The 26,510-nt window shown below is 40.0% G+C and overlaps 1 protein-coding gene across 1 annotated transcript in view; it reads left to right on the forward strand.

Annotated features, from left to right (window-relative positions):
- LOC126336368 (dehydrogenase/reductase SDR family member 11-like) overlaps nucleotides 1–8,056 on the forward strand; it is a 58,667-nt gene extending 50,611 nt beyond the window's left edge. The window contains exon 6 of the mRNA XM_049999974.1: nucleotides 7,723–8,056. Coding sequence (XP_049855931.1) covers nucleotides 7,723–7,764 — 42 coding nt within the window. The 3' untranslated portion in view covers nucleotides 7,765–8,056. The remainder of the gene's footprint in view (nucleotides 1–7,722) is intronic.
- The last annotated feature ends 18,454 nt before the right edge of the window (nucleotides 8,057–26,510 follow it).

The following is a 26,510-nucleotide window of genomic DNA, read 5'->3' on the forward strand; positions in this document are numbered from 1 at the left end:
ATTTTGGTAGACACAAGTGCTGTTCTTCCTCTGATGTGTGCGATACCGTCACATTACTGTCCCAAGTTAAACTTTCGATATATTGTCGACATCTTTTCGGAAGTATCACGGGACTTCAGAAAGTAAGCAAGTTTCCAGTATCACGTCTTAAAGTATTTATTCACTATTACGACAGTTGCTTCGGAAGATTTCCATTTTCAAGTACGTCTACATAGTCCTGACGTATATGGTGTGGTTGTATCTGGTGATTGTATGCGTGAAATTCTAAAATATCCATTTTACGCTGATTGTGAACTGTTTTATACAGTGTGGCGTAATATTTTGATATAATATTGTAGACATTTCCTATAATTTTTGACAGTCCACAGCGCAGATGTGAACTAGATGACTACATAGAACACACTGAAGATACTGCACTCTTAGGTGAAATCTACACGTGTAGTAAGAACGACAGATGATATTATGCTCTATGCTGACCTTCTTGCTCTCATGTAGTTATTAATATTGTCATAAAAGAGATAAAACAGAAAGAGAAGGGAAAATGTGCGATTGAAAATTAAGTCCTTTGTGCAGGAGAACAAATTTCTCTTGTTAATTGGCTCGTGCGGGCTTCACAGATCCACGATTGTTCGACGAGATTTTTCAATATGAAGAGTGATTGCCGTCCTGTAGTGTTAAAGTAATTCCCCCGAGTACACTCCGCTACTGCAACCTGTAATGTTGCCCTCCCACACATCATTATTAAAATTCTCTGTCTTTGCACCAATTTTGAAAGCTTCAAGAGGAGTAAGGTATCCAAAAGAATATTGTCGTCGATGGCTCAAAGTATTTTCTAGGGCTACATTCTTGTAGCTGAAATTTCGTATTTGTAGGTTCTTGATGACTAAATAACTGATTAAGATTTGCCTGTACCATTCTTAAAAATTTGTTCTATGTCACACCTTTCAACGTCACATTTTCCCCATCAAGATGAAACCAATACTTACATTGTTGGTGACAAACTTAGATAACGGCCACTTCTGTCAGAGGCACGCGCACCACTACTTAACATTGTGCGATGCTCACATTATTCCAAAGAGTTTACAAATCAAAAGAGTTTACAAACTTTCTTTACCAAAGAAGAATCTTCATCAAATTATTAGTTTATAAATAAATCCAGAAACAAATTTAATAATTAGAGATAGATTGTACAGTTAATAATATCAATTTTAAGTACGCAAAAAATTTCGTGATTTCAAATATTTTTAAATGAAGAGTGATTTTAACTGTTAGCACGTATCGACTGTAACACATTAATTCCTTTTTTATACATTTTATCCTGAAATATAGTACTTTGTATACAAAATCATAGCAAATCTTTTAATGAAACAGCTGAGATAATTTTTACATATGCAAGAATCGACAGTTTTCATAGAACCAGTTATCTCTATGAAAAAAGGTAATGTTAGATTCGGGCCATTCATTATAAACCCTAAGAGGTCTATTTTTGCATTTACTTTTCATATGTTTACTGTCATTTTTACGTTTTACTTGCAATACAAGTAAAATATAACCTGAAGATTAAAAAAAGAAGGTTCCATTGACGTATCTGACCCCTAATCGTCGGATTACCATTCTGTACACTTTCCACAACGAAAACAGCTACATAGGACATGCTCTAACATAAATGGTTCATGCCTCGCCACACCCATGCCAGTAATACTGCTTTCAAGGTTCTGTACCTCAATCGGTACAAACGGATCTCTTACCGGATTACTTTGTCATCCGTCTGTCTGTAAGAGTGTTAAAAACTATTTTTCTTAGGAATGGGTAGACGCATCAAGTTGAAAATCATGACACATATTAGGAGCTACAGGTCCTCGGCGGTGTAAACCTAAAGGGTACTTCCTGTTGACGTACAATCATGAAATTTGCAAAACAAAAAGAAAAAAAAAATGTTTCTGAGTACAAGTAAGGGAAAATATGGGAAAACTTTTAATTTATAATTACATTACATGAAGAAAATATACTTTAATAATTGGTTATCCACCCGACTGTCTGTCAGACTGTTAGGAATATTTTTTCTCAAGAATGGGTAAACGTATCTAGCTGAAACTGACGCCACTCGCTAAGTTCTCTGACCCCTTAGCGTTCTAAGAAATTTATCCTTGTAAGTCAACACAGTCAGATGATAAGGCTATTTATGTCACATATTTATATATTCGCAAATTCAATCGAACTGTATAGGGTACTTCCCGTTGACCTACATTCAAGAAATTTGGCATGTAGCAAGTTTTCATAGTAGAAGTGAGAAAAAAATCCGAAAACTTTTAATTTGTAATTATCTCACATGAAACAAAAATTTTTGGCAACTGTTATTCTGGTACAGCGCGCGCGGATTTGGAATACGCGACAGACGGCATGGATGTCTAAGACTCATAGAGGTCTCTGCACCATCGCGCCGTAAGCTGTAGCGGCGCGAGCCTCCTGGCCCGCATTTAGTGTGAGGGCGCCACAGTGGAACACGTGGTTCCAGCGGCCAATAGCGGCGCCCCAGATCATGTATTTAAGAGCCTGCCCCTCGCTCAGCCTGCCAGTCTAATCGTCGCGTGCGTCTTGACACATCGCCTCGACAAGACACCGTGTTTTCTGGTACAACGGTATGTTTACGCCGTTTACACCAAGCGATGCGTCGATTGGGATTTAACGGCGTAATGTTTGGCTTATGAACCCTGGACCTTGCCGTTGGTGGGGAGGCTTGCGTGCCTCAACAATACAGAAAGCCGTACCGTAGGAGCAACGACAACGGAGGGGTATTTGTTGATAAGCCAGACAAACGTGAGGTTCCTGAAGACTGACAACAGCCTTTTCAGTAGTTGCAGGGGCACAGGTCCGGATGATTGACTGATCTGGCCTTGTAACAATAACCAAAACGGTCTTGCTGTCCTGGTACTGCATATGGCTGAAAGCAAGGGGAAACTACAGCCATAATTTTACCTGATGGCATGCAGCATTACTGTATGGTTAAATGATGATGGCGTCCTTTTGGGTAAAAAATTCCAGAGGTAAAATAGTCCCCCATTCTGATCTCCGGGCGGGGACTACTCAAGAGGACGTTGTTATCAGGAGAAAGAAAACTGGCATTCTACGGATTGGAGTGTGGAATGTCAGATCCCTTAATCGGACAGGTAGGTTAGAAAATTTAAAAAGGGAAATGGATAGGTTAAAGTTAGATATAGAGGAAATTAGTGAAGTTTGGTGGCAGGAGGGAAAAGACTTCTGATCAGGTGAATACAGGATTATCAATACAAAATGGTGGTAATGCAGGAGTAGGTTTAATAATGAATAAAAGAATAGGAGTATGGGTAAGCTACAACAAACAGCACAGTGAACGTATTATAGTGGCCAAGATAGACACAAAGCCCATGCGTACTACAGTAGTACAAGTTTATCTGCCAACTAGCTCTGCAGATGACGAAGAAATTGAAGAAATGTATGATGAGATAAAAGAAATTATTCAGGTAGTGAAGAGAGACGAAAATTTAGTAGTCATGGGTTAATGGAATTGGACAGTAGGAAAAGGCAGAGAAGAGAACATAGTAGGTGAATATGGAATGGGGCTAAGAAATGAAAGAGAAAGCCATCTGTTAGAATTTTGCACAGAGCATAACTTAAAAAGGAATACAAACGTCTCAAAAATGAGATCGACAGGAAGTGCAAAAAAGGCAAGCAGGCATGGCTAGAGGACAAATGTAAGGATGTGGAGGCTTATCTCAGTAGGGGTAAGATAGATACTGCCTACAGGAAAATTAAAGACCTTTGGAGAAAAGAGAACCACTTGTATGAATATCAAGAGCTCAGATGGAAACCCAGTTCTAAGTAAGGAAGGGAAAGCAGAAAGGTGGAAAGAGTGTATGGAGGGGTCTATACAAGGGATATGTACTTGAGGACAACATTATGGAAATGGAAGAGGATGTAGATGAAGATGAAATGGGAGATACGATACTGCGTGAAGAGTTTGACAGAGCACTGAAAGACCTGAGTCGAAACAAGTCCCCCGGAGTAGACAACATTCCATTAGAACTACTGACAGCCTTGGGAGAGCCAGTCCTGACAAAACTCTACCATCTAGTGAGCAAGATGTATGAGACAGGCGAAATACCCTCAGACTTCAAGAAGAATGTAATAATTCCAGTCCAAAAGAAAGCAGGTGTTGACAGATGTGAAAATTACCGAACTATCAGTTTAATAAGTCACAGCTGCAAAATACTAACACGAATTATTTACAGGCGAATGGAAAAACTAATAGAAGCCAACATCGGGGAAGATCAGTTTGGATTCTGTAGAAATGTTGGAACACGTGAGAGATTACTGACCTTATGACTTATCTTAGAAGAAATATTAAGGAAAGGCAAACCTACGTTTCAAGCATTTGTAAACTTAGAGAGAGCTTTTGACAATGTTGACGGGAATACCCTCTTTCAAATTCTAAAGGTGGCAGGTGTGAAATACAGGGAGCGAAAGGCTAATTACAATTTGTACAAAACCAAATGGCAGTTATAAAAGTCGACAGGCATGAAAGGGAAGCAGTGGTTGGAAAGGGAGTGAGACAGGGTTGTAATCTCTCCACGATGTTATTCAATCTGTATATTGAGCAAGCAGTGAAGGAAACAAAAGAAAAATTCGGAGTAGGTAATAAAATCCAGGGAGAAGAAATAAAAACTTTGAGTTTCGCCGATGACATTGTCATTCTGTTAGAGACAGCAAAGGACTTGGAACAGCAGTTGAATGGAATAGACAGTGTCTTGAAAGGAGAATATAAGATTAACATCAACAAAAGCAAAACGAGGATAATGGAATGTAGTCGAATTAAGTCGGGTGATGCTGAGGGAATTAGATTAGGAAATGAGACACTTAAAGTAGTAAAGGAGTTTTGCTATTTGGGGAGCAAAATAACTGATTATGGTCGAAGTAGAGAGGATATAAAATGTAGACTGGCAATGGCAAGGAAAGCGTTTCTGAAGAAGAGAATTTTGTTAACACCGAGAATACATTTAAGTGTCAGGAAGTCGTTTCTGAAAGTATTTGTATGGAGTGTAGCCATGTATGGAAGTGAATCATGGACGATAAATAGTTTGGACAAGAAGAGAATAGAAGCTTTTGAAATGAGGTGCTACAAAAGAATGTTGAAGATTAGGTGGGTAAATCACGTAAGTAATGAGGAGGTATTGAATAGGATTGAGAAGAAGAGACGTTTGTGGCACAACTTGACTAGAAGAAGGGATCGGCTGGTAGGACATGTCCTGAGGCATCAAGGGTAAACAAATTTAGTATTGGAGGGCAGCGTGGAGGGTAAAAATCGTAGAGGGAGACCAAGAGATGAATACACTGAGCAGATTCAGAAGGATGTTCGTTGCAGTAGGTACTGGGAGATGAAGCAGCTTGCACAGGATAGAGTAGCATGGAGAGCTGCATCAAACCAGTCTCAGGACTGAAGACCACAACAACAACAATGTTTGGCTTATGAGCAGCCGCTCGACCATAAAATCGAAGTTTTCTCACCTCTGTCATAGTACTTGCAGGAGATCCTGAGGCAGTTTGGAATTCCTGTGTGATGGTGTGGATAGATGGGTGCGTATTACACATTACGACCCTTCTCAAATGCCGGCGGCGTCTGTCAGTCAACAGACTAGCTCGGGCTGTAAGCTTTTGTGCTGTACGTCTCCCTTCACCTTTCCACTTCACTATCACATCGAAAACAGTGGACTTAGGGATTTTTAGAAGTGTGGAAATCTCGCGTACAGACGCATGACGCAAGTGTCACTGAAGCATCTGACCACGTTCGAAGTCTGTGACTTCCGCGGAGCGCCCCATTCTGCTCTCTCACGATGTCTAATGACTACCAATTAAGATCGCTGATATGGAGTATCTGGTAGCAGGTGGCAGCACAAAGCACCTAATATGAAAAACGTATGTTTTCGCTAGTGTCTGAATACTTTTGATCCAATAGTGTAGATAATGTTCCAAGGAAAGATTACCGAAGACTCCGATTTATTGACAGGACACTTAGAAGATTCAATAGGTCTACTAAAGAGATTGCCTACCCTATTCTTGTCCTTCCTCTTTTGGAGTACAGCTGCGCGGTGTGCGATCCGTATCAGATAAGATTGACGGGCTACATCGAAAAAGTTCAAAGCATGGCAACTCGTTTTGTATTATCGTGAAGGAGAGAGTGTCACGGATATGAGAAGCAACCTGTGGTGGCATTCATTAAAACAAGGATGTTTTTAGTTGCGATAGGATCTTTTCACAAAATCTCAATCACCAACTTCCTCCTCAGAGTGTGAAAATATTTTGTGGCGTCCACCTGCATACGGAGAAACGGTCGTTGTAATAAGATAAGGGAAGTCAGAGCTTGTCCGGTAAGATTGAAGTGTTTGTTTTTCTGGCACGCATTCGAGAGTGGAACGGTAGAGAGATAGCTTGAAGGTAATTCGATGAACCCTCTGCCGGATTTATGATGGATTGCAGAGTAATCATGTATATGGAAATTATGCCTCCCTAGTATTCAACCAATCAAACGAAGTATCGCATTTTTTTTACCACCAACTGAGTCTACAAGGTCGTTACATTTAATATCTTCGCAAATTGTTACGCCCAGGTATGAGTTGACCGGTTACATCAGTAACTCACTAATATTGTAGTCACACACTATATTTTTACATTTGTGAACACTTAAATCAAGTTACCATTCTTTGTACCACTTTGAAATCTTATCAATATGTGACTGAATATTTGGGCAGTTGTTTTCAGACAGTACATCATTAGAGATAACAGCATTACCTGCGGGATGTCTGAGGTTACAATTAATACTGTCTGTTACGTCCCTGGTATAAAACGGTAACAGATAGGGTCCCGGTACATTACTCTAGCGCGCGCCGGAAGTAAATACTACATCCAAGATAAAATGAAGCACCCCTCCCTACCAAAGAAATCCCAAATCCAGTGATTAAGTCCTCCCGATACCCCAAACGATCGTACTTTGGATAAAAAGCGTATATGTGGTACTGAGTCAAATGTTTTTCGAAATCAGAGAAAACAATCTACATCACTGCCTCGATCCATGGCTTTCAGTGTCTCGTACGTGATAAGGGCGAGTTCGGTTCTACTTAATACGTTGTATGTACATTACCATGAGGGGTGAGGTACAGATAAACACGTGGTGTGTGTCAGTGAAAAAGACCAATAAAAAGGTGTTAGCATGTGGACGTAATGTGCTGTTCCAGTCTCTTCTGTACCTAAGGTCCATCACCGTTCACTTTAGATCCCCACGTAATTCGGTGCTCTCCGATACACACGATCGAACAGCGGAGGAGTGGTACTCAAGCGTCAACTTTAGGTTACAATATCTCCGGATGTAATTAACATTTTGCAATACAACAAACTGCACTGATTACGTACTTGTTTATATGTTCAGATGTGATAACAAAACTAACGGGGTTCCATTTAAAAAAAGTAGGTTTGTGTTAAAAAACGTACTTCCGTACTTTTTTTTAAGGTTTATATTAACCAATTACACTAGCCCCTCTCCTCACGTTCGGTCTGTGGAATCGATTCGTCAGTGTGTGTTTTTCACAAGTGATGGTCAGTAATTGATACATAGAAAGTACAGACCAGTTTTTGTAGAAATTACTTTGTTAATGATTGTTAGCAATATTTCAATTTATTTTGTTTTATTTGCAGGTCTATGAAATGCTTGTCATCCCGACTGCAAGTGCTCTATAAAACGAACTCGCCTTCTCATCACCTCCTGCATAATACGTACATCAACCAGAAGATATGGTAAAACTAACGTGATAATTGTGTGGAATTTGCTTCGCGAAACAAAATGAGAAAGTGGGAGCACAATATTGCACGTGTTTCCCGTGCTACTAAATGAAACATGTCTAAGACAGTTCTCGTCTTGCACTTTGCACGTAATGAGACATTTGTAATGGAAGTGTCTCATGAAGAGATATCGTTTAGCTGTTCTTTCGAGTTGTATCAAGCTCTCAAATAAAGACATGTTGAAACCTCCTGTCTGCGTGTTATAAATTTAATAAATCACACTAAAAGTGTTCACGTGTGTGCACGTTCTTGTGCGTGATTGGTAGTTTACTGACGAGTGGACCAGTAAGCGACTACTTATCAAAAAGGGATGCTAAATGCTAACTTACATATTCAATGTAGAACGTCTTTACTAACCACTAAATAGCGGGCGCAAGTATGTATTGATTATTGTTGAGAATATTTTACATCAAAAGTTCGTCTATACGTTCTATTTAACATCGTTTACTACGTAATAAATGTGATTCCCATGTATGGATAACCATAAAAGTTATCGTTATAGCAAACAGTTACGATGGCGGTTTCTTCGAACATATATCATAAAAATACTCTTGCGAATATAAACATTTGCAATATGTGTTACATGTTTACGTTGAAGCATCACCAGCTGTAACAACATCACGGTCTCAAGTCTGCAAAACATCAGAAGATTGGTCAAATAATAATTTTATTTTGACTGTAGCCACAGCTATGGTAAATTTTTTGAATGATGCTGCCGTCATTTGATGGTAATAATTTTTAGTTTATTGTTATACAATTGAAATTTCGGTCTTAGGCCATTTTTAAGTACAAAAATGTATTTATACGTCAAAAGACATCAGACTTGCATGAAGTAGTAAGTCGTTGTCGGAAAAGCATGTCTGGTCATGTAGGCCAGTTTTGTCATTAGTAAAAGTGAGACTATATCTAAAACTTCTAATACAGCGCAAACTTTCATTTCTGGACCCTGTAGGACAGTTGTTATAATGAACTGCTAAATTAATAAACAGGTGTACGTCACACTGTTATCTCACCCCCACTTCTATTCTGATCGAAGAGCTGCTCCACCGTGCCTTATCAGTGAAACCTTGCGTGTAGCTGCAACCTATGCTCACCTCGGATGTCAGTGGCAACAGCAGTTCCGTATTCATTTCCGCGTTCCCATGTAATGACCCACTTTTCAGAGCAGAGGACAATTAATTCGCAGTCCTTGGATTTTCAGAAGTACGCCGACCAGTGTGATCGAGCGGTTCTAGGCACTTCAGTCTGGAACCGCGCGACCGCTACGCTCGCAGGTTCAAATACTGCCTCGGGCATTGATGTGTGTGATGTCCTTAGGTTAGTTAGGTTTAAGTAGTTCTAAGTTCTCGGGGACTGATGACCTCAGAAGTTAACCCCATAGTGACTAGAGCCATTTCATCAGAAGTACTATCCTCCTTGGCCAAAGACTGTGGACTAATGATCCTGCAGTTTAGTCCCTTCATACCCCAAAGCAAGCAAGCAAGCAGCCAACCAACCAACCAAAGACTGTGGCATTTCCTTCTTTGCTATCCAGACAAATCACCAAATTTATCCTTGACAGCGATATAAGAAATATGGACCTATTCGTATAGCTTAATTCACAAGTTTCGTCTCAGTGGTCTTGGCGTTCGGCCACAGGTTGTTTATATGTGTGCGCCGCATCCGGTATATAGAAGTTACGCATTATTTGTGACGTCTCGCGTATCGTATTATACAGCTGCGTTACGTGAGAAGTGCTAGGGTTTACACTTCCTCAAGTGTGTAAAAAGTGTAAACAATGGCAACGTACCCTCAGAAAAGTACTGTTAAACTAGAATTCGCCAAGGACCTCGCTTGAGCGGCTTATACCTCTCAAAATGTACATGTTACTTATTTCATGATATTAGAAGGCGTTGGCAGTTCCAGACTTACACGCTTGGGGCGGCATTGCAGACTAGCATACGTTACGTGTGTTGTGTAATACCTGCTTAAGAAGAGATAAGCAGATAGTGTTTAAACTAATACTAACGAAACAGCTTACTATTTTAATCTTAGCTCTACGTTGATGTAAGAGCTAGTAATCTGTGAGTGCACTGGTAACTTGAACAACAGACTCTGTCTTAAAATTACACTTAGTCTAGTCGAAGGCAACCTGATAGATTTGCGAGGTTTAACATTCCTGACGAAGTTCTATAGAAAGAATAAAACTCAAATTGCTCAGTTATAGAAAAGTTATTGCAATTCGGAGTTAATTTTTGATAGATTTTTATCCGCTCCCTGTCTAAAATGGAATAGGATCTATACAAATGGAAGTTAGAAAAACGGATACAACCCGTAATGAGTATTGGGGGCTATCAACCACACATTAAAAACTTTCGGTAACTACCAGCATGCTTCATATGTAATGAAAAAGATCATATTGAGCAGCACGGTCCCAGAAGAAAGTTTCGTTTTCAACTCGACCTAACTAAACACATACCCTTGTTTGCCGCCCTCGTGGTGGGAATGACCTATCAAAATTATGAAATTTGTTATATAAATCTGCAACATGGGTGTACAACAGTAATACAATACGAAATAATTGCTACAACAGAGGAGAATTATTTTTAAGAAGAAGCAAGAATTTCAGTTTGTACAGAAGGTAAGTGATTAGAGTTAACGCAGAATATCAGAATGCTTTATGTTTTTTATAGAACAGAGACACAGACATAAAAGAATTTCAGAAGAAAGCCAGATTACTTTAAATTTTAAGAGTAAACGAGTCTATAGTCATCGAAAGTCTTAATTATTTTACTCCTGTTTTTTCTTCCATTTTCACCAAATGAACAACTTCCCTTAGGATTTAATTTTCTATTAAAAAGACGTTTAATTTAAACAAAATATAAAAAATAGCATTTGATAAAATATAAATGATCACATCAGACAATTTGTTAATCAATTATTTTCTGTCTTACTTCAGAAAAACTATGATTTTTAAGAAACAAGCTGAAATAAATAATTCTTGTCACTTAACAAGAAGAACCCATAGTAAAATGGCACAGAGGCCGGAACGAGAATGCAACTAGAGGCGAGCGAAAGGAAACGGAAGTAAAAGCCACCTCCCCGAAAAAAAAAAAAAAAAAAAAAACGCACACCGCAGTGATGAATGACCGTTGTTCTGATACTCCGGCCAGCCTGTGGTTTTTTAGCGTTTTTTTAACGCTCTGTTAGATAAATTCTGGGATGGTTCCCAATCTCTGCCACAGAAAACACTATAACGAAACAGCTACAAGATAAGTAAAAGAAATCCTTTTGCGCGATTTACAGACGGTTGCCAGGCGTTACTTCCGTACTGGAAATTTCACTGAACTATTCAGCTACTCCATGTCCTGAGTATAAAAGAGTGTGTCTGATTGAAACTTACATCCATACTGTGAAATGTCGAAGATGAAAGTGGTCCCACTCCGAAAGGAATACGTCATAAAATTGTTGTTTAGAAAGACAGAAAGTAGGGTACGAAGTGCATACAGTGACTATGTGTCTATTCTTATGAACATTCATTGCCAGTACACAGCTACACCTGCAGGTACATGATTACTCTGCACATTGCAAGTCTTGGCAGAAGGTGCATAGTACCAATTTCACAATATTTATCACGTTGTAAAAGTGAATACCTAAATCTTTCCGTGCGAGATCTGGTTTCTGTTTACTTTATCATGGTTATCACATTCTGTATAGGTGGTAGTGAAAAAAATATTTTGCAGTACAGGATGGAAATTTAGCAATCAAAAATTTGTGACTAGATCTCATTGCAACGGAAAGGTGATTTCGAACCAGGCTCACATATTCTATCCTTGACACTCTCTTCCCCATTAGGTGATAATACAAAACGAGCAGCCCTTCTGTTACCTTTGTCGGTATCCCCTGTCAGTGCTAAATAGTAAGGATCCCATACGACGCAGCAGTACACTAGAAAAGGACGGAGAAGCATAGTTCGAGTGTTAAACCTAGAATTGACCCAACCTGCGGGTTGCACATTCCTGACACTCTTGGTTGTTCTCTGGTACCTAGAATAGGAATTGGTTCTTGAGGAGTTACTGTAGTTTTCTGTAAGAAACCGTACACCAGTGATTTCAGTGCTTTCTGCTTCTTCCTTGGTGTAGCCCCCCATAATCCAAAAAGCCGTATCGCGTTAATAATCGTATCTGCAATTGCTCTTTCAAATTATTTGCAGAAGTGTTTATGACTGGAACTATCCATGAGAAGTTTGATTACGGGGTACTGACACTTACGAAGGTGATGTATTTCCTGAGCCTCATGAATTCCTTTTGGAGATAGAGAATTCTCAGTATTGTAGAACACTCAGTATAATGTCGTCTATTGAAACTGAACTACACTTCTCGAACAATCACTATATACACAGAAAAACAAATAACTTGTAGACGACCATTCATCAAGAGCGTCGGTGAGATCTGTCAGAGCTGGTCCTACCTCGGTGAGGATCTGGCTGTACTGCTGCTGTGCTGGCCTTATAAAGCCAGCGGAGGCCGGCGGAGTACTCCAACGTTCCCTATATCTGTGAGGCGACATCTGCAGAAAAAGGTTCGAATTAGTCTCTAGAAAGTTGTTTGTTTTGAAGAATTGTTTTCCTCTTGGTTGCACCTACAAGTGCTTGAGTATGTTATATGGTACACAGGGGCGTTTTGAGTGTAGTCTGCCTGGCACGGGCTGTCTGTGGCAGACGTAACAGGAGATGTATGTACCAATGATTCGTCTTTCTCAAGTAATAAATCTATCGTTGATTTTTGAATCTTTCGGTATTCTAATGCACTGTTAAGTCACATGTAATCAGTACCCCTCCACCTCACACTGTATTCTGTCACCGTGATACACGCAACACCCAGAAAATTTGAGAGAGGTCAAACTAATTAAAAACGAGTTAGTATATTCCCCACTCACATTTCGTTTACATGTCATCTTTCTGATTGCAGACATGCCAGTTGAGAAGTCAATCTTTATCATCCGAGGTACCTGCTGTTCATAATAAATATTGAAATTACGTTGGTGTATGGGCTGTTTTTGGTATATGAAGCAATATTAATGGCTGATTGCCACGCTGGTCGTTGCTGTTAACGGATACAGCTATGTATGTGGTGTTACAAGTCTGGATATTATCTCCAAATAACTGCATCCGATGTGGGGTTATTACCATCGAAGTATATGTAACTTCGATTACACCAGTCATTCAGCATTTGATGTGATCGTGATTTTGTTTTGGCCACACACCAGCTGTTGACAGATAGTAACCAACTAATTTTGAAGATGGAAATTTGAATGAAGTGGTTTAATGTAGGTAGCATAAGAAGTTAGGCACCTCCATTCATTCATAAGTTAATTTCGATTGTCTCGTTTTATTCATTGGGAGACGATTAGTATTCAGTGTAGTGTTGTCAAATTTTTTTGTCCATAACATTAAGCCTGTACGAAATCAAGTAAGCTCTTGCGGTAATCAATTTTTTTATTTCTAAACAGTGAGAATTAGCTTGCTTTACTGACGCTTGTCCACGACACCATTCATACTACCTTTTTACACTCCTGAGCATTATTTGAGTCGCTTCTTCATTTCATTTTCATTGGAAAAACTTTTTCTCTGTGGTTAAAGCTACAATAGCAGGGCCATTCCGTCTTGGATGTCACAAGTGTTGCTAACGAGTAGATTTTGTGCTCAGCATGCATTGCTTGCAAATATTACTAGCTGTTTGCCAGTATGTGGCCATTCGAAGTTCTGTTCTTTGATTGCTTCAAACGTGGACTGCGGAGAAGGTGGGTGTTGATCCGATTATCCTAGGTATCCAGACACATGTAAATAACAGGTGACTAACTGAGTAAATTTTTGTTTCGAGCTACAGTCATATCAACGGTGGCGGGAGTGTTTGAAAACTGTGCCGACAATCTGAGCTGTGTCATTGTAACAAACCTGAGTGATGCTTATGAATAAAGCAAATGTGTTGCGCCAGTCGTATTTCTGTTACAATGAAAAGTGGAACGAAAGAAGTGAGCCCAAACATGTTGGTGAAATCTCGGACATAAGTGAGCAACGGGGGTAACTTTGAGCGATTATCAAATACAGCTCTCGTGGCTTACCGAATGTGTAAATCTCATGCTATGTTCCTTTACCAAAGGCGCTGAAAAGAGAGTGTTGGGTGTGAAACTAAGGAAACACATAGACGACTTAATTAACCTCATTCCAAAGGAATGCAAGGAAGCGTAAGAGGTGCACTGATAGCAAATACGCTGCTGGAAAAAATTAGTACATTTCGAGAGACGATGTCGATTTTGATCAGATGACTGCATATGCCACCTAGGGAATAGTAGATGTACTGATAATGGTTTCAACGTACCCCGCCAACACGTGGTGTTGCTAGCAGAGCACCCTCTGTGTCTACCCTTTAATAGTGAACTCTCACAGCCAGATGGCTTGGTGTGATGCACACGCGGTGTAACTGAGTGGTTCTAGGCGCTTCAGTCTGGAACCGCGCGACCGCTACGGTCGCAGGTTCGAAACCTGCCTCAGGCATGGATGTGTGTGACGTCCTTAGGTTAGTTAGTTTTAAGTAGTTCTAAGTTCTAGAGGACTGATGACCTCAGATGTTAAGTCCCTTAGCGCTCAGAGCCATTTGAACCCTTTTCGATGCAGACATGTGAAGCAAACAGTGAACCAAGTCACGGAATACACTCGTGCTTCCTACAGCTAACTAAACAACGTTTAGAGGGTCCAAATTATAGCCTTCCGATTGGCGGGATATTCTTTCCAGAGAACTGCCACACAGGCTTGACGTGTTGTGCCAATTTTGAAATGACGCTGTTATTAATTGTCACGTGTACATTCTCACATCTATAGACAATGTCAAGGACAGTTACACAGCACAGACGCCCACCATGATCATCGTATTGAAAGGACAAAAGTGGTAGATCGTACAGTCACCACAGTAAGAACTCTTTCGGACCGGTTATTAGCACTGGGATTACGGGCACGCACATCTCCGGCCCGTCTTCCACTCATGCCACACCATTGAAGTATACGACTCGACTGGTATTTTCAGAAGATCACATGGACGATGGAATGGCGCGCCTTGGTCTTCGGTGCTGAAAGCAGATTCTGCCTGCATGCGAGTGACGGTCGTTTGAGCATACAACACAGACCTCGTGAACGCAGTCTTACTGACTGGACTCGGCCAAGATACTGGCCGCACCCCAAGGCTTATGGTCTAGTTTGTGATAAGCTGTAACTTTCGTTCACCTTTGGTCTTTCTAGATGGGGCACCCACCTACCCCTCAGCATGTGCAGAATTTTGCTAGGTCCGTTATTTTACCGTTCTCGCGAAAAGAGCATGATGTGTTGATCCAACAGGATAATGCTCACCCATATACTGCCTGTGAACCTCTATGCGCTCTGCAAGACGTGCGTGAACTCCCCTGGCCACCATGAACTCTGGACGTGTCTCCAACCAAGCATGTATGGGGCACAATGGGACGAGCAGTGAGTCTGCACTCGTCAGCCAACAAGTATTGTAGAACTACGCATCCCAGGAAAATGTTTGCCATCAGTAAGATCGAATGGATGTCAGAGACAGCGCCCGCACTGTCGCCCACGGAGGCTACATTACGTACTAATAAGGGTATTTCAGCTTGGGTCAATACCTGGTACCTCAGAACCACATGTTGTATTGATCTGTAAATATAATAATTTCATGCAATCGCTACGCACTGTTGCAACAATAAATCTTTAGTAAATTGGAAATCTATATGAGGGTGTAACAATTTTTTTCCGGTTATGTAGCACAAGAACTTTAATATCTTCCAGAGGACTGAACGCATCAACAAAGTAGCCCTTTACAATACGTGGCATGTTGCACAAGCCCTACCCATTGATAGAAAGCATGTAGCACAAATAAAAAATACATAGGATGGTTCATTTGAACAGGCATTTTGTTTCATGGATCAGATGACGAAATCACCTGCAGAAGGTGGTCTAAGTTTAATAGATTGTGAGACAAAACGTGTAGCCTTTGCAGTGAAGAGTGTAATAAATACGCTGAAACTGTGTGAGTCGGTCGGATTTAATAACGACTGCAGGGGGTATCACAGCAGAAAATACACAAGCTACACATGCTAGCAACTATATCTCAGACTCTACAAACCGCAACATATGTATTATTCCCAATGACAGATGTTTTATAAAAAAACAATTATTTTAAACATACAGAAAAAGCTCCTTGCCAGATTAAGGCTGGAATTGGAAGACCTTATGGATAGAACTCATCGACAAATACATTGGCTCACACACACCCTTAGCGGCGTAAATGTTTATAATTGATCCAACCTGAGAGCAACACGTCACCACAAAATTAAACTGACAATTCACCCTAGCGCCAGCACTGCAGTGTGGTTAACACATCCATACACAAAGCAGTAAATTGCCACAAAGGTATGTACCTGCGTAAGTGAATAATGTTTAAATCAGTGAGATTATTGTCAGTGAGTGTGAATGAAATTAACACAAAGCAAGTAATGTGCAAGGACATCAAAGCATTTCCAGAATGCCTGAAAAGAAGAAATTAACGTTTTTAAGCTGGTAATATTAATCTTGTTGTTAGTGAAGTAGTGTGTGTAGTGTCTCTGTTTGTATGTCTGTGAAGGACAATATCAATTTCCAGAACGGCGTCAGCTACTCCGACAGTGTACGTAACTTCGTTCACGGTCGCCTGTCAAATTGTTGAAATGGAAGAGAAAGAAAACGTCTATAGCATCTTCTCGAATTCGGGTACTGCCATTCACATTTGGTCATTCGATGATTGTGTGCGAGTGAAATGAGTTAGTTTTAGCAGATAAAACTTTCTCTATGCTTTTGACCATGTCATTGAAGCAGGTTCTACAGTTAACATCGACCACCAAATGTTCGAAGTCCTATACAAGCTTGTCGTACATTATACTTCATCAAAGAATCTTTTTATCAAAAATAACTACTCGAAATTACCTTTGAAATGCATCAGACTGTGTTATGGCGGGTCAATTCTAGTGTCTGATAACACCCGTCGGCTTTGACATAGGACGTAATAACCGATGTTATTTTGTTTGTCCTCCCCCCATGAACCATGGACCTTGCCGTTGGTGGGAAGGCTTGCGTCCCTCAGCGATACAGATAGCCGTACCGTAGGTGCAACCACAACGGAGGGATATCTGTAGAGAGGCCAGACAAAGGTGTGGTTCCTGAAGAGGCGCAGCAGCCTTTTCAGTAGTTGCAGGGGCAACAGTCTGGATGATTGACTGATCTGGAATTGTAACAATAACCAAAACGGCCTTGCTGTGCTGGTACTGCGAACGGCTGAAAGCAAGGGGAAACTACGGCCGTAATTTTTCCCGAGGGCATGCATCTTTACTGTATGATTAAACAATAATGGCGTCCTCTTGGGTAAAATATTTCGGAGGTAAAATAGTCCCCCATTCGATCTCTGGGCGGGGACTACTCAAGAGGATGTCGTTATTAGGAGAAAGAAAACTGGCGTTCTACGTATCGGAGCGTGGAATGTCAGATCCCTTAATCGGGCAGGTACGTTAGAAAATTTAAAAAGGGAAATGGATAAGTTAGTTAGATATAGTGGGAGTTAGTGAAGTTCGGTGGCAGGAGGAACAAGACTTTTGGTCAGGTCACTGCAGGGTTATAAACGCAAAATCAAATAGGGGTAATGCAGGAGTAGGTTTAATAATGAATAGGAAAATAGGAATGCGGGTAAGCTACTGAAAAAACAGCCTAGTGAACGCAATATTGTGGCCAAGATAGATGCGAAGCCCACACCTACTACAGTAGTACAAGTTTATATGCCAACTAGCTCTGCAGATGACGAAGAAATTGAAGATATGTATGATCAAATAAAATAAATTATTCAGATAGTGAAGAGTGACGAAAATTTAGTAGTCATGGGTGACTGGAATTCGGTAGCAGGAAAAGGGAGAGAGGGAAACGTAGCAGGTGAATAAGGACTGGGACAAAGAAATGAAAGAGGAAGCCGCCTGGTAGAATTTTGCACAGACCACAACTTAATCATAGCTAACACTTGGCTTAAGAATCATAAAAGAAGGCTGTATACATGGAAGAAGCCTGGAGATACTGACACGTTTCAGATAGGTTATATAATGGTAACACAGAGATTTAAGAACCAGGTTTTCAACTGTAATACATTTCCAGGGGCAGATGTGGACTCTGACTTGTAGATTAAAACTAAAGAAACTGCAAAAAGGTGGGAATTGAAGGAGATAGAACCTGGATAAACTAAAAGAACCAGAGGTTGTACAGAGTTTAAGGGAGAGAATAAGGAAGCAATTGACAGGAATGAGGGGAAAGAAATTCGGTGGAAGAAGAATGGGTAGCTTTGAGGGATTAAGTAGTGAAGGCATCAGAGGATCAAGTAGGTAAAAAGACGAGGGCTGGTAGAAATACTTGGGTAACAGAAGAAATATTGAATTTAACTGATGAAAGGAAAAACATATAAAAATGCAGTAAATGAAGCAGGCAAAAAGGAATACAGACATCAAAAAATGAGACCGACAGGAAGTGCAAAATGGGTAAGCAGGGATGGCTAGAGGGCAAATGTAAGGTAGTAGAGGCTTATCTCACTAGGGGTAAGGTCGATACTGCCTACAGGAAAATTAAAGAGATCTTTGGAGAAAAGAGAGCCACTTGTATGAATATCAAGAGCTCAGATGGAAACCCAGTTCTAAGCAAAGAAGGGAAAGCACAAAGGCGGAAGGAGTATATAGAGGGTCTATACAAGGGCGATGTACTTGAGGACAATATTATGGAAATGGAAGAGGATGTACATCAAGATGAAATGGGAGATACGATACTGCGTGAAGAGTCTGACAGAGCACTGAAAGACCTGAGTCGAAACAAGTCCCCCGGAGTAGGCAACATTCCATTGGAACTACTGACGGCCTTGGGAGGGCCAGTTCTGACAAAACTCTACCATCTGGTGAGCAAGATGTGTGAGACAGGCGAAATACCCTCAGACTTCAAGAAGAACATAATAACTCCAATCCCAAAGAAAGCAGGTTTTGACAGATGTGAAAATTACCGAACTATCAGTTTAATAAGTCACAGCAGCAAAATACTAACACGAATTCTTTACAGACGAATGGAAAAACTAGTAGAAGCCGACCTCAGGAAGATCAGTTTGGATTCCGTAGAAATGTTGAAACACGTGAGGCAATACTATCCCAATGACTTACCTTAAAAGCTAGATTAAGGAAGGGCAAACCTACGTTTATAGCATTTGTAGACTTAGAGAAACCTTTTGAAATTGTTGATTGGAATACTCTCTTTCAAATTCTGAAGGTAGCAGGGGTAAAATACAGGGAGGGAAAGGCTGTTTACAATTTGTACAGAAACCAGATGGCAGTTATAAGAGTCGAGGGACATGAAAGGAAAGCAGTGGTTGGGAAGGGAGTGAGACAGGGTTGTAGTCTCTCCCCGATGTTATTCAATCTGTATATGGAGCAAGCAGTACAGGAAACAAAAGAAAAATTTGGGGTAGATATTAAAATCCATGGAGAAGAAATAAAAATGTTGAGGTTCGCCGATGACATCGTAATTCTGTCAGAGACAGCAAAGGACTTGGAAGAGCAGTTGAACGGAATGGATAGTGTCTGAGAGGAGTATATACGATGAACATCAACAAAAGCAAAATGAGGATAATGAAATGTAGTCGAATTAAGTCGGGTGATGCTGAGGGAATTAGATTAGGAAATGAGACACTTAAAGTAGTAAAGGAGTTTTGCTATTTGGGGAGCAAAATAACTCATGATGGTCGGAGTAGAGAGGATATAAAATGTAGACTGGCAATGGCAAGGAAAGCGTTTCTGATGAAGAGAAATTTGTTAACATAGAGTATAGATTTAAGGGTCAGGAAGTCATTTCTGAAAGTATTTGTATGGAGTGTAGCCATGTATGGAAGTGAAACGTGGACGTTAAATAGTTTGGACAAGAAGAGAATAGAAGCTTTCGAAATTTGGTGCTACAAAAGAATGCTGAAGATTAGATGGGTAGATCACATAACTAATGAGGAAGTATTGAACAGGATTGGGGAGAAGAGAAGTCTGTGGCACAACTTGACCAGAAGAAGGGATCGGTTGGTAGGACATGTCCTGAGGCATCAAGGAATCACGAATTTAGTATTGGAGGGCAGCGTGGAGGGTAAAAATCATAGAGGGAGACCAAGAAATGACTACACTATGCAGATTCAGAAGGATGTAGGTTTCACTAGGTGCTGCGAGATGAAGAAGCTTGCACAAGATAGAGTAGCACGGAGAGCTGCATGAAACCAGTCTCAGGACTGAAGACCACAACAACAACAACATTTTGTTTGTGCCACAGATTGCTGTCGATGAACGTTAAATGATTTCTCTGTATTTCCTCGTTACGCTCGTATATTAAAAATTCGATGTAGATTGTTTTGTTATCACATCGTAATTTGTTTTCGGCATCTTTTGTTGATGAAAGTAGTCGTGATTTACAAGTAGTAGTGATTTATAAGGTCTTGATTTCTCACACTGTTCGATATGGATGAGTCAGTTGTTTCTACTGCGAAAATTCTGCTTCAGAAAAACAGTGACCGTAAATCAACTATAAACTTTTTGCAGTCATTGGGCGTCATTGCTGGGAACGATAAGGATTTCAGTGTTGCAAGGCCATTTAGATGAATACTGTTGCAAGAAGAGTATTCCTAAAGGTTATTGTTTATTGCTTGCATTTATGAGAGTAGTTGACAAAATGTACAGGCCTCGTTTTATTAGTTAGGTGTTGGTGGGCCTGATACTTTTCTCTTGTTTTACGTTGCGTTTTTTATGTTACTGTATTGTGCGAGTGCTACTTTTTTGGTTTCTGTGGAGGGAGGTTTTTCTGTCATTTTAATATTTTCTAATATTTTCTGGTTACAATGGTGGGCCGAGGGGTATTGCTGTGTTTTTGTCGGAGAGTTTATGTGATTAACTCCTGGTTTCATTTTTATAATTTTTATTTTAAAATTTTGCGTGTGATTAAAGGCGGGAAGAAATGTTATAGATGGTACATCATTCATGCTTGGAGTTTGTGTTTCTTATTATTTTTTCATTAGTTATTCTGGATTTTGCTTCTTTCGCTACAGTTTGACTTTCTAACATTATCATTTCTTGGTATGTTCTCATTTTGTTCTTGTCACCCTCGATTTTTGACTCCTTTGGAACTTCATATGCGGTATGTTTCTTTCTATGTAGCCACTATTATGTTTTCCTTTTTACTGTCACTCCTGGTGTATCGATTCTACTGAGTGTTATTTGGAGCTACTGCAGCTGGTGTGACTTTCGTGTAGTATAGTTATTGGTTGCAAGGTTTGGTCTTTTTTGCATTTTATTTCTTTGCGTGTGCAGTAATGTGTGTAAAGACTTTCATTTTTTAAAAGTCTAGTCGTATTCTGTAGTTCACTAACTAGATCATTTTTTACGCATGTTTCTGATACGTTATAAGATTTTTGCGCAACAAACAGTAATATTGTAATCGGTAACTATAAATGACCTCCTACATAGGTTGCTTCTAGTTACCGATTCCAACTATTCGACGATTCATTATTTATTTCGTTTTTGCAGTACGTGTGGAAAATATAATCGAACAGGCTCTGCGAACGTTATACTATGCCTTCCGCATCGCTGGCAACAGGTTCTACACAACGCTCTTCTATTATATTAATTACAGCCGGCCGGTGGGGCCGAGCGGTTCTAGGCACTACAGTCTGGAACCGCGTGACCGCTACGGATGCAGATTCGAATTCTGCCTCGGGCATGGATGTGTGTGATGTCCATAGGTTAGTTAGGTTTAAGTAGTTCTAAGTGCTAGGGGACTGATGACCGTAGAAGTTAAGTCCCATAGTGCCCAGAGCCATTTGAACCATATTATATTACATAATATATGCACTCGTAATTACTCTTGTGTTCTTACTTATTTCAGTCATCTTCAACTCCTTTAAATGAACATCGTGCGTAAATAATAGCCGCATTTAATGTACTATTTTATGCCATACTACATTCATTTGTTTGCGAGTATAATCCGTTCCACTCATAGATTGTCCATTGCAGCATCTTTGCCTTACGTATGACTTCATTGGTCAAAGCCGATGGGTGGTATCGAACACTACAATTTATCCATTATGGCTGTTACTAAACTCCATATTAAAGTTACTTATCGCTCGCGAATCTCAAAACACAAATTATATAATATGACGGCTAACAATGACTGTTTCATTGCACACACTTCATACAATTCCTCTAGTTATCCTGTCTCGCAACAAAGTCTGGTCACATACCGATTTTCTGACTTTTTTTCTCTCGCCATTGAGCAACGCTAAGTCAAGGAATAAATATTTCGCACGCGCAGGCGAAGCGCGCCGCCTCGCGGTATATATTAACTTTGAAGCTCTAGTGTTATGCAAGTCGTGAAAGTGATCAGTTGATCGTTTTACTACTGCTATCTTGAGATGGCAGAATTGAAACACGTTACTTTTTCGATAAACATGAAACAGCACAATATAATACTTCAATACGTTGTTTCGAAACAATGAAACATTTCGTGTTTTGTAATCTAATATCCCTATTTTAAACAGTGAAACAGTTCGTGTTTTGTAATCTAATATCCCTATTTTGCACAGAGCATAACTTAATCATAGCTAACACTTGGTTCAAGAATCATAAAAGAAGGTTGTATACATGGAAGAAACCTGGAGATACTAAAAGGTATCAGATAGATTATATAATGGTAACACAGAGATTTAGGAAACAGGTTTTAAATTATAGGATATTTGCAGGAGCAGATGTGGACTCTGACCACAATCTATTATGAGCTGTAGGTTAAAACTGAAGAAACTGCAAAAAAAAAGTGGGAATTTAAGGACATGGGATCTGGATAAGCTGAAAGAACCAGAGGTTGTACAGAGTTTCAAGGAGAGCATAAGGGAACAATTGACAGGAATGGCGGAAAGAAACACAGTAGAAGAAGAATGGGTAGCTGTGAGGGATGAAGCAGTGAAGGCAGCAGAGGATAAAGTAGGTAAAAAGACGAGGGCTGCTAGAAACCCTTGGGTAACAGAAGAAATACTGAATTTAATTGATGAAAGGAGAAAATATAAAAATGCAGTAAATGAAGCAGGCAAAAAGGAATACAAACGTCTCAAAAATGAGATTGACAGGAAGTGCAAAATGGCTAAGCAGGGATGGCTAGAAGACAAATGTAAGGTTGTAGAAGCTTATCTCACTAGGGGTAAGATAGATACTGCCTACAGGAAAATTAAAGAGACCTTTTGGAGAGAAGAGAACCGTGTGTATGAATATCAAGAGCTCAGATGGAAACCCAGTTCTAAGCAAAGAAGGGAAGGCAGAAAGGTGGAAGGAGTATATAGAAGGTTTATACAAGGGCGATGTACTTGAGGACAATATTATGGAAATGGAAGAGGATGTACATCAAGATGAAATTGGAGATACGATACTGCGTGAAGAATCTGACAGAGCACTGAAAGACCTGAGTCGAAACAAGTCCCCCGGAGTAGACAACATTCCATTGGAACTACTGACGGCCTTGGGAGAGCCAGTCCTGACAAAAGTCTACCATCTGGTGAGCAAGATGTGTGAGACAGGCAAAATACCCTTAGACTTCAAGAAGAATATAATAATTCCAATCCCAAAAAAGCAGGTGTTGACAGATGTGAAAATTACCGAACTATCAGTTTAATAAGTCACAGCTGCAAAATACTAACGCGAATTCTTTACAGACGAATGGAAAAACTGGTAGATGCGGACCTCGGGGAGGATCAGTTTGGATTCCGTAGAAACGTTGGAAAACGTGAGGCAATACTAACCTTACGACTTATCTTAGAAGAAAGATTAAGAAAAGGCAAACCTACGTTTCTAGCATTTGCAGACTTAGAGAAAGCTTTTGACACTGTTGACTGGAATACTCTCTTTCAAATTCTGAAGGTGGCAGGGGTAAAATACAGGGAGCGAAAGGCTATTTACAATTTGAACAGAAACCAGATGGCAGTCATAAGAGTCGAGGGGCATGAAAGGGAAGCAGTGGTTCGGAAGGGAGTGAGACAAGGTTGCAGCCTCTCCCAGATGTTATTCAATCCGTATATTGAGCAAGAGTAAAGGAAACAAAAGAAAAATTTGGAGTAGGTATTAAAATTTATGGAGACGAAGTAAAAACTTTGAGGTTCGCCGATGACATTGCAATTCTGTCAGAGACGGCAAAGGACTTGGGAGAGCAGTTGAACGGAATGGACGGTGTCTTGAAAGGAGGATATAAGATTAACATCAACAAAAGAAAACGAGGATAATGGAATGTAGTCAAATTAAATCGGGTGATGCTGAGGGAATTAGATAAGGAAATGAGACACTTAAAGTAGTATAGGAGTTTTGCTATTTGAGGAGCAAAATAACTGATGATGTTCGAAGTAGAGATGATATAAATGAAGACTGGCAATGGCAAGGAAAACGTTTCTGAAGAAGAGAAATTTGTTAACATCGAATATAGATTTATGTATCAGGAAGTCGTTTCTGAATGTATTTGTATGGAGTGTAGCCATGTATGGAAGTGAAACATGGACGATAACTAGTTTGGACAAGAAGAGAATAGAAGCTTTCGAAATGTGGTGCTACAGAACAATGCTGAAGATTAGATGGGTAGATCACATAACTAACGAGGAGGTATTGAATAGGATTGGGGAGAAGAGAAGTTTGTTGTACAACTTGACTAGAAGAAGGGATCGGTTGGTAGGACATGTTCTGAGGCATCAAGGGATCACAAATTTAGCATTGGAGGGCAGCGTGGAGGGTAAAAATCGTAGAGGGAGACCAAGAGATGAAAACACTAAGCAGATTCAGAAGGATGTAGGTTGCAGTAAGTACTGGGAGATGAAGAGGCTTGCACAGGATAGAGTAGCATGGAGAGCTGCATCAAACCAGTCTCAGGACAACAACAACAACAACAATCCCTACGCATTTTATCATCTTGAAAGTCTGCTGTATATGCATGTCCATATAAACACAAATGAGGTGCGAGAGCGCTAATCATATCGCAGAAAGTATGAAACTATCACTTAGGTGTCTTGGCAGTTTCGTGTTTCCTGCAGCAAATGCGCTGCTTTCGTGTCGTGTGACTTTCATACTTTTAAATTGGCTGAGGACAGCCGTAGCTGAAGATAGAAGAACCACCAGGAACGGAACTGGAGATGTGAACAAACTGCAGAAACAACAGATATGCTACTGGGATTCCCTCATTCCGTTAGTATGGGTAATATACCCATCCTGCTAATTTCCATGCACACAGAGGGAATCATTGTGGATAATAGGTACAGTGACTATAGACTCACAAATAACGCCAAATAATTCGAATAAATAACGAAATACAACAGAAAAAATTTTGTCTTTCAAGGTGTTTCGAACCGTTACTATAAATTCACCATGCTTTACAGCCCTTCCCGTTCACCATTACACTATCAGTGATATGTCAAACAGATTGCTTACAATTATACCTACTTCAAATTTATGTATATATCTAATAACTGTCACTATACGCCTTTTTTATTCAAAATGTTGTAGGCTTACTTGCGTTTCTTAATATGTTTATTGCACATGAACAGAGAAGCGTATGTTATAAAAAAAGTGTAATTTAACTAAATGATTTTCACGTATTTATTATTTTAATTGTGAATAGTATGCGTTGTTTTATTGTTTTGTTAGTGTTTATAAAGCAGATGTTACGCCATTTCGTAATAGGACAGTCAGCTGGAAACGAAGTTTTATTTTCGGATATCTTAAGCTTCATGTTATTTCTTGTCAAAAAGATTTCGACACTCTTGAATGTGGTTCATGAAGTGGTATGTTGTGTTTCAGTACCTGTGCCGAGCCCGAATCTCGTCCGACACAGAGCGGAATGGAACATCACTGTTTCGATACAACTAGTCCATTCCAAGCACAGGTGGACTGAAACAGCCTTATTTTGAAACAACGATACAGTTTCTGTGTCTGGCTCGAGATCGAATCTGGTCCGGTTATCCGATACAGAGGCGGAATGAAACCCCACTGTTTCCAAACAGTGAACCACAGCCGTTCCGAAACGCTGAAACAGTTCCACGTATCGATACACTGTATCGAAACATAGAAACAGTGACCAAGAGAACTGCCAACTATTGGAAAGGTACAAGGATTACCATAATGAGTAGCTCCCTACTGTCACGTGGAATTCGTGGGAAACCATTGATTTGATACTTGTACAATGAGTTTTAGAAACAAATTAAGGAATATTACACTGATGGGAGAGTGCTTACTTGCGATGTAATGATTATAATAACCACTGAATTCAGGAAATATTCTTGGCAATTAGATCTGTAATAAAAGTTATTACAGCAGTTAGCCGCTTCAGTTCTACCAAAGAGAGGAAGTATTTTCCATCTCACTCCATTCGATCAATCAGCAGTGTAGGTGGTGCTCGACCGTTGTTAGCGGGAGAGGTGCATGATTTCCCTGATTTTCCTGAATGCCATCTGTGGATTACCTGATCTCTCACTCTCTCTCTCTTTTCCCCCCTTCTCTCTCTTTCTCTATCTGTG

The sequence above is a fragment of the Schistocerca gregaria genome, chromosome 2 (assembly GCF_023897955.1).
Source record: "Schistocerca gregaria isolate iqSchGreg1 chromosome 2, iqSchGreg1.2, whole genome shotgun sequence".
In the NCBI taxonomy this organism is placed as follows: Eukaryota; Metazoa; Arthropoda; class Insecta; order Orthoptera; family Acrididae; genus Schistocerca; species Schistocerca gregaria.